We start from the raw sequence: 9,401 nt of genomic DNA, 5'->3' as shown, positions 1-9,401 counted from the left end.
AGCTCACCTGGCATGGGTGCCGGATTGCTTTTGACCATAAAATGATAACAAGCTGCATGTGATCTGATCTGTGTTTTTTCTTTATGCTTTACTTACTCCGTGTTCTGCGTGGATTTTGCTGGTCAGTACGTTCGCGCTAGTATATACTTATATCGACAATCAGTTGGTTAATCTAATAATCTCTCGGACTTTGTATCCAACCGTCTGAATTTTGGACCCTTGTCGCACACATTGTATTTGTATATTCAGAGTAAGCATCGGGCACCTCTCAACCATAAGTACGCGGATAGAGAATAGAGTAGAGTACAAAACTGATGACCAGGTACACGTGATACGCTACTCCTAACTAAGCTAATCTAGTGGCCGGTGTTGTGCCTTTAACCACTTTGCACGTCAAAATCACAGAGACTCCATCACTGATCAGCTAAAACTGCACTCAAAGACCACATCACAGTCTCTGTCTCCTCGCCCTACGGCGCCGGCGAGCGAGCCAAACCGAGCGCCACGCCATCGATCGGTTTTCAGAAGTAACTCGGTCCCAATTACTCCCCGTGAGCAACACGAATTAACCACGTGATGTTTAACGCGCGATTAAGCAAAGGAATTAGCCTGCTCATTAACAACAACTTGGTTCTGGAGTCCATCCTCTCGGTCTTTAGCTGGCGTTACCGCTTGTAGGGATTTCTCGAGAGTGTAGCGTGGCTTTGCCTTTTCCTGCTGTTTGTAGTTGTGTTTAGCCGCTGTAGTTTATTTTTTAGTTTCAATTTTTGTTTTGCTTTTTCTCCCTTCTTTTGACATAGGCCAGTCTAACTGATTGTGTTGTGTAACAAAACTATCTTTATTCTAATGTATCGACGTGTAATTCTTTTACGTGAAAAATTGCTGATTAATAGCGGATTCGCGTGAGACGTGCCCGGTGGGGGGCCACGTGGAAGCGGACGTGGACGCTGGACCCGGTCCTGGCTGCTTCCGCGTTGCTGCTGCACACGTCCGCGTACACGCGGGAAAACGAACGTTAAGCAGTTAGCTCCAATCCTCCCAACCATTTTAACCGACTTCTCCTTCCACGCTAGCTAGCTCAAACCACCACACGAGGCGGCCTCTGATCTCTATATTTGTTTAGAAATATTAGGAGAGAAGCAAAAAAAAAAATCGGAGGAGGAGGAGCTTAGAGAGAGAAGTCAAAGACTCTCTCCTTCTCGTCACCTTCTTCCTCCCCACGCCGCGCTCTCCTCCCCTCTTAAACCACTAGCGCCGCCTCCGCGCTCTCTCCTGCCTCCTCTCCTCGCCTCTCCTCACCCTGTGGGTTGGTCGGCGTGTAGCTGCTTGCTTTGCTCTCACTGCCGGGGCTCGATCTGCTTGCTCTGCAGGTGATTCTTGCGTTCTTGTTGTCTGTGTGTGTGGAGTTCTTTCTTTTTCTTTTATTTTTCTGGTTTGGATTGGTTGGTGGTTGGTTTGGTTCCTAATTTGGGGGCGTTTGAGTGAGGATGACCAAGAACTCGTTAGGCTTTTACATTTGTTTCTATGTGGAGGAGTATGTTGCTGGGTTCCTCGCTCTCTATTTGCTTGAAATTGGGGATCGATTGCGCCTTTGCGGGAGCGACCTCCTCCCGTTCTACGAAATCGAGTTCCATGGATGTGATGCTTGGTTTAGGTCAGCGGGAAGTAGAAAGGGGATACCTTTTCTTGTGTTTGTGATGCATCATCTCATTTTGATGCATGCAAGATTTGGTTTCTGTAGCTGCAAATCCGATTTTTGTTAGGTAAAGCTATGAGGCAAATCCTGGCTTGAAGGAAATGCTAGTTACTCATCGGCGTATGGGAATATGCAGCTTGTTGCTTTCTTGTACTACAAAAGTATAAATAGTTACTCAACTGCTGTGCAATTGCGGAATTAGTTATAGATAGTTAGTATTACTGAAAATTAACAGGCTTTTGCTCTATATCTGAATCGAAATTCATTTCCAACGGGTTTGGTTGCTGCAAAATTTCCACTCGTCAACGGGGATAGTTGGTCCGTTGGGTCTATCAGGCGCTATTCCTTTCAGAAAGACAGGATTAAGGTTGCTTGTGGCAACCGACGTTTCATTTTCTTCAAATTGCTCAGCAAATGGGGTGGATGACTTCTGCCTTGACTTGGTTTTAAGTCTCTTTACATCTTCTTTCTTGGGTGGTTTCACATTTTTATTTCTTTCCATCGTACTAAATGTAGACTTTTTGATAGTAACTTGAGCCATTAATCAAACAAGCAAAGATGTGGTTTCAGTGCAGTTGGTGGTTATCGATGCGCAAATTGTTGTTTAAACAATAACAACTGGCATGTGGGGTCATTAACTTGCTAAGAGTCCTGTACACCTCATTTTACGTTAGTTTATTGTTGCAATATGAATTTACAGTTGTTCTGATGGCTATTTACCTTTGCTCTGCAGAAATTCTTTCCAATTCATTGCTTCTTGTGGCCTGTGGGCACCTCTACAATTTGATTTCAGATGGATTGCTGCTTTATGTTCAGAAAAAAACAACCTGTTGAAGGTGATGATGGTGAGCAGCGTTTGTATATTAGCACGCTTCTTACCTGTATTGTTCAAAACAATTCATCATTCTTACATGCTTGAGTTTGTTGTTTTGTTGTTCCAGGTGAACATAGAGTGAAGATATTTTCTTACAGTGAGTTGAGAAAGGCTACCCATGATTTTAGTGGGGCAAATAAGATTGGAGAGGGTGGTTTTGGCTCTGTGTTCAGGGTAAATATGTCTTACATTTTGTTCACCCTATCAGTGTCTCATGCCCATAGTGTCAAAACAAATCATCTTACATTTCATTTTGTTAATCAGGGAGTGCTTAGAGATGGGACAACCGTTGCCGTAAAGGTGCTGTCTGCTACTTCAAGACAAGGCGTCCGAGAGTTCTTGACTGAACTTACAGCAATTTCTGACATCAAGCATGAAAACCTCGTCACACTTATTGGTTGCTGTGCTGAAGGATCTCATAGGATCCTTGTTTACAATTATCTTGAGAACAACAGTCTTGCACAGACATTGCTAGGTAACACATTATTCTTTTAAAAAAAGCAAGTAGTAACACATTATTTTCCCGAACTTGTCCTTTACCAACTCCTTCCTTCGCTGCCATACTTACAAATGTTCTGGCTGTGATATTACAGGATCTAGGGGTAGCAACATCCGGTTCGATTGGAGGACCCGTGTAAAAATTGCTGTGGGTGTTGCTCGTGGAATTGCATTTTTACATGAGGAAATTCGCCCTCCGATTATCCACCGTGACATAAAGGCGAGCAACATTCTTCTTGACAAGGACCTCACCCCAAAAATTTCTGATTTCGGATTGGCAAGGCTCCTTCCACCCAACGCAACTCATGTGAGCACCCGAGTTGCAGGCACATTGTAAGCATAACTAAATCCAAATTTATTTACTCGGTTTACATCGGAAAGTTCTTTCGTTCTGACTTGAAATTCACTTCTGTTCAGAGGATACCTGGCACCTGAATACGCTATCCGAGGCCAGGTGACAAAGAAATCCGACATCTATAGCTTCGGTGTTCTTCTACTGGAAATCGTTAGCGGCAGATGCAACACCAACACAAGATTGCCTTATGAAGATCAATTTCTTCTCGAAAGGGTAAGTTCCCATCATCAAACTGTAAACAACAAAATGAACTCAGTTTTTTTCTTCTCATATAATCAACTAAATTAGAAACTTACCACCAAATCCACCATACAAAGAAACATTACTGAATGCGAGAAAACCTGCAGACATGGGTACGCTACGAGCAAGAACGCCTGGCTGAGATCATCGATGCTGACCTGGGGAATGACCTGGACGTCGACGAGGCATGCCGGTTCCTGAAGATTGGCCTGCTATGCACACAGGACGCAATGGCGCGCCGCCCCAACATGAGCACCGTCGTCAGGATGCTCACCGGGGAGAAGCACTTCTCGGTGCACCGGATCACCAGGCCGGCCATGATCACCGACTTCGCCGACCTCAAGGTCAGCAGCAGCCAGCAGAAGGAGAACGAGACAACACGGTCATCCAACATGAGATCGTTCAGCACCACTGATGAAACGGAGCCTTTCTCATCGTCAGAGACGCCGACGCAGACGTCTATCTGAAAAAAAAAAACAAGAAGAAGAACTGGAAATGTGGAGACAGGACTAGTGTTTTTTTTGTGTTTGTATATTATTGCTCCGAAAGGGGATAGGATTACGTTCAATTTTTTTTTCTCTTTTTGGAGAGAGTTTCGTGTTTGTTTGATTTTTGTGACGAGGAGATGTTTAAGATAGGCAGCGTATTGCTTCTCGATCTGGGTGTAAATATCTCGAAATGAAGATGTTCAAAGCCTCAAAGATAAGCTCTGCACGATTCACATCTCTGAGTTGTCATCAGTCTATCAAATTTTTCTCTGCAACGAACTAACAAACCACTTGACCAAATCATACACAAAAATTGTCTGAACTCAAATATATTTCAGAAATGAGATCTTAGCTCGAAGCTGTACGTATGCCATGGCGTCTGCAGCTCATCATGCTGATCTGTCAGTAGGAAGAAAATGTCCAAAGGGTGGCAACATCACACACACAATTGCATTACATGGATGGTCAAGTGGCTCCAAGTCTCTACGGACACTGACGTTTTGGACAAGTTTGGAACGGATCAAAAAGCTCCGAAATCCTGGAAAAGATATCTGAACCCTGAAGTTTGTTAGGCCATGTACGTGGCCATCATCCGTCTCTGTGCGTATGACGTATTCAGAAAAAAAAACTGCCCGGCCTGAATATGTCAAATATGCTTTCTGGATCGTACTCTACCACCGTTTGCTTCGTCAACTCTTTAAAGTGAGATTTCAACAAAGCACAAGTCAGATAATATGTAGGAGTATTCATAACCCATTCACATTTATTTACATGGACATGGACATGTTTTTAGAGAGAGTTGCAGTTCAATGTCTGTCGCTTGCAAGTGGGCCCTAAAAGCCAAAAGTGTTCGATGATGAGATTAAAACCATCCGTGAAGTAAACGAAGTAGAAAAAATTGGAGCCGAAGAATCACGAAAAAAAAGGATAGAAAAGGTCCCGGGTCAAACTGTTACACTGATAAACTTGGTCATGCCACTGACTTATAGAAGTACACAGAACCTGAAAATTGTACATATTGCCAGAAATCACTTCCAGAGAGTGTACTGGTAAGGTAGCAAAAGTAGCTTTTTACCGCCAATTGTACCACTCTGAAATTTCTAATAACAAGGACAGCTGAGCATTGGAAACATCTGACAGTGCACAATTATAAGGTGGGTTCATCAAACCACCGACATTTGCACAGTGCAGACATGAATCAGGGTAAGATGGTAGAAATGGGATTGAACTCAGAACAACAGATATTGCATGGTGCAGACATGAATCAGGAAAGAGAGAAATGTGATTGAACTCAGGACAATAAAACAGGCACACTTTCCAGCAAGGATGATGAATAAAGAATACTGCATAAATTTCATACTGGACAAGAAGAACAAATTTTGAACGAGTTAAAAGAAGTTCCAGGTAAACTGAACTGAATGCTCTATGCTCTCTCCCAAACATTTCATTGAGAGCTCCACGAAAAGGGGGGTGTCATTTTTCTGAATTACAGGTCATTATAGGGGGTAGCTAAGCAGCAGCAAGAAATGGGTGGGTTGCTAAACAAGAGGCATATACGGATTATACCGAAAGAAATGTAATTCAGCACCCCATTATTGCGCAGTTATAAACGAATACACCAGCACGCTCCTTCACCGAGAGCACTTCCCAGTCAGCACCACCATTCCCATCTTCAGGGCACCAAGAATGCAGCAATATTACTTCACCACGGGGTACTCTATGGCCACCAATAACAAGCAATCTATCACCACATGCCTTGAAAGCTAGGCCCCAACCATTGGAAGAGTCAGCTCTGACTGGCAATGGCTTCACTATGTTCCAGGTGTTATTTCCTTTGTCGTACTTCTTTACCACATTTGTTGCCTGATCAGCTGCATAAAGCTGATTATTCACAACAGCAACTAGGGGAGGAGATTGAGAGGCACTAGTCCCTCCAGGGTACATATCATGTATTCTTCTCCATGTCCTTGTTTCAAGATTGTATTCCTCTCCACAAGTCAAAGAATCCCTCTGACTTGACACACCCCCAATGACATAAAACTTTCCATCCATGAAGAAACCAGATGAGAGCCTCCTCGGCAAGTTCATGTCTGGCAAAGTCTCCCAATGACCAGTCTCTGAATTGTACAGCTCGGCAGATTTCAGCACCTGTCCATTCTTATCACACCCACCAGCAACAATAGCAATCTCACCAAAGCTTCCTGAGGCAAAGAGGCAGCGAGGCAGGTTCATTGGAGTGCATCGGGACCAACCACGGGCCAGTAAATTGTACATCCAAATAGCAAGACCTGTATATTCACGGCCAAACACAAGCAGTTGTGTCCCGACGGCAAGCGATTCCTTGTCTGCACAAGAGAAGCACTCGTCGCATGGCATTCTTGGGAGCCTCATCCATCGCTTGCGTGAAGGATCAAATGCTTCCCAGGGCATCAAGCTACACGCTAGATACACCCAGTGTTCAACAATGCCATATTTTCTTCTCAGTCTGTACAGATACCCGCTGTTGATTAACAAATTGAACTTCTTATTCAAACAAGAAAGCGATGGGTAGTCTGATCTGCTCGCCCAAGCAAGGCAGTCCTGAGCCAGGTCGTCGTGAAGGCCAGGAAAGAAGCAATCATTTGATCCACTGGCACTTGAGTCACCTTTTGATTGAGTCTTGACAACAGGTTTCTGCAACTTAAGCTCCAGTTCTTTACTATCCAAATCAGCATACAGCACATCCAAATCTAATTCTGAATCATCACAGCAGTCAAGAAGTTGGTTCTTCCCATCTGAATGCTTCCTTGAATCCCTAGAGAAGTACTCATTCCTGACCAAAAGAAAGTAGGCTAATGTGTACTTCTGCCAGGAATTATCCTGCTGATTAAACAGCCTAAAGAGGTGCAGAACCACAGAACCAGGAACAGCAACAAGGCTTTTGCAGTCACAATCTTGTAAATCTTCCATCTTTTTTGTTAACTGTGGAATGAGCCCGAGTACACAAAGGTTGGACAGATCACAGATCACATCTGGAAAATATTTTGAGATAAATAGCAAAATGAGCACAGCGTATTTGAAATGCACTAAATTTCTGGATCAAGAACAGAGCAAACAATATACATAATTTTAGCTCAGATACCACTACAGAGTTAAACAATGGACTCATCTAGGCATGTTCGTCTTAATAGGTACATTTATTTCACTAAAAAAATCTTCAGAGTTGATTTGATGGAAAAATATATATTTCCCCCAGCTTTGGCGTATTCAGAATCAAGTAAACAACTAAAATTTTGTACCACTAAGACCAACGATTCCAAATCTTCCGTTAGTAATCATATGCAATCATTTTTTATTGTTGATACCAACAAAAAAATATTTGCCTACATGGCTGATTCTGCTAGCCTGGGCATCCAAACTGGTTTCTGCTTCTTAGCCAACTTGATCCAAAAAAGCATTTGCCTCAAGAAACAAATTATATCCAAAACATTTCTACCATCAAGTTTCATCTAAAACAGAGGAATAATTAGACTTTGTACCAAAGCACCGGCTAGTACATTACTACTATCATCTGCTAGTTCTAGATTTGGATTCAACACAAGAAAAAAATAACCTCTAAGGTGGCTATCTGACCTGACCAATTCACACGGAAGACGACAACTAATTATCTATCCTAACAAAAAGGAAAATCCAGCAAAACAGAAAATAACCCCAAGATTTGCAGAATGCAAGCAAAAAAACCTCTCTATTCTCACCCAAAAAAAAAGAAACATCCGCAAGCAAAAGAAACGGCCACATCTGGTTGCTGCTCTCCATGACACAAAGCTCTCCAAAAATCTCGAATTTTTCTCGCTCTGAACCAAACAGAAAAAAAATGCAGACGTTTTCCCCAACTAATTCACCAACCACTAACTCACAACAAAACAGAATTAACTTTCCTCTAAATCTACGAGCCACGACTTCAGCTCAAGCACTCACCAAACAAAAAGAGAGAAAAAAAGAACAGAAAGACCTTCGCAACCAAACGAGAGAATTGAGCCACATCCTGACCTCACCGAGGCGCGCCGCCGGCGAGATCCCGGCCGCCACCGCCCGCGCGAGCGCCGGCCGCCTCCATTCCCCCCGGCGCCACCCCAGCCACGACGAGCGGCTCCAAGAAAACCTGCGCGTTGGCGCACGGGCCACAAGGAAGCAAGAGAGGAGAGCGGTTACGCGGGTTTCTCGTGGGACAACGCGCCGCGCGCCGGGGAGGAGAGAGAGTGGGGGGGGGGAGCTCACCGGAGACGGCCGGATCTCGTCGGCGGGGAGGGGGTCGCCGGAGCTAGCGGTCGGTCGCCGACGAACGGGGCCCACGGGGGGGGAGCGTGGGGCGGTGGGGACCACCGTCAGTGAGACGGGGAGGGCATGGAGAGCAAGTTTTGGAGGGCTAGGGGGAAAGCCGCATATATATATGTGCCCCCCACCCCATGTGCTTAAGCCCACACAAGGGCTCAAGTGCCAAATGGATTAATTGCAAAGCTTTGCTTTTTTTTTTTCCCTTTTCTTTTCCCTTTCTTTATTATTACAGTATTATTTTTTCTTGCCTTCTCTTTCATCACACCACACAAACAATGCTTCTTTTTTTACCACCTCGGTAAACATGCTTGATCCTACTGTTATCTCGAAACCACCCCCACTAATTAAAAAATTCCACTCTTCCTATTGGCGGCATTCTTCTGCCTTGGAGTACAATTTGCAGTACTGATATACTAGCAGTACAAATTTCTGTGTAATTTTCACTAGTACTAGTTTTGACATCTGAAGTAAAATCAACATGTCTACTTTTTTTTTCTTGTAAAATCAATGAAGAATCTTTGAGTGAATGCAGGATGAGGATGAACTGATATATATAATACAAGTACTAATTTCTGTGTAATTTTCACTAGTTTTTAAATCTGAAGTAAAATCAACATGTCTCTTTTTTTTTGTAAAATCCAAGACAAAATGGAAAATCTTTGAGTGAATGCAGGATGAGGACGAGGACACACGACCATGCATGCGCACAAGCACAGCTGCTGAACATGTTGCAGGAGGCTGGCTGTACTTTGCTCTTCTTTTCCTGCCTCTCAACTCTTTTTTTTTTCTTCTTGTTATAATGGAATGTTTTTTTTTTCACAGTGTACTTTCCTTTCTTCTCTTGGATTCAGGGCAGCGAGGTTGGAATGGAAAAGAATCTCTAGAGAGAGAGAGAGAATGAAAGAGAGAGAGAGAGGTGGTGACCGAAAGCCACCA

At 43.7% G+C, this 9,401-nt stretch overlaps 2 protein-coding genes across 2 annotated transcripts; one reads left to right on the top strand and one right to left on the bottom strand.

Annotated features, from left to right (window-relative positions):
• The first annotated feature begins 1,274 nt into the window (after nucleotides 1–1,274).
• Nucleotides 1,275–4,388, top strand: LOC4337021 (cold-responsive protein kinase 1). Its single transcript, XM_015781784.2, has 7 exons — nucleotides 1,275–1,370; nucleotides 2,430–2,541; nucleotides 2,638–2,744; nucleotides 2,835–3,045; nucleotides 3,164–3,401; nucleotides 3,486–3,636; nucleotides 3,771–4,388. Exons 2-7 carry the CDS (start codon nucleotides 2,490–2,492, stop codon nucleotides 4,128–4,130), a joined length of 1,119 nt encoding a protein of 372 aa, XP_015637270.1. The 5' UTR covers nucleotides 1,275–1,370; nucleotides 2,430–2,489; the 3' UTR covers nucleotides 4,131–4,388.
• A 1,090-nt stretch (nucleotides 4,389–5,478) lies between these two features.
• Nucleotides 5,479–8,550, bottom strand: LOC9270188 (F-box/kelch-repeat protein At5g60570). Its single transcript, XM_015780763.3, has 3 exons — nucleotides 8,409–8,550; nucleotides 8,181–8,292; nucleotides 5,479–7,162 (listed from the first exon to the last, which is right to left on the bottom strand). The coding sequence occupies exon 3, from the start codon at nucleotides 7,098–7,100 to the stop codon at nucleotides 5,733–5,735; it is 1,368 nt and encodes a 455-aa protein (XP_015636249.1). The 5' UTR covers nucleotides 7,101–7,162; nucleotides 8,181–8,292; nucleotides 8,409–8,550; the 3' UTR covers nucleotides 5,479–5,732.
• Between the last annotated feature and the right edge of the window lie 851 nt (nucleotides 8,551–9,401).

This window comes from Oryza sativa, chromosome 4, assembly GCF_034140825.1.
Source record: "Oryza sativa Japonica Group chromosome 4, ASM3414082v1".
NCBI classification, from domain to species: domain Eukaryota; kingdom Viridiplantae; phylum Streptophyta; class Magnoliopsida; order Poales; family Poaceae; genus Oryza; species Oryza sativa.
The sequence above is the reverse complement of the archived record's forward strand: the minus strand, read 5'-3'. Positions and strand labels throughout refer to the sequence as shown.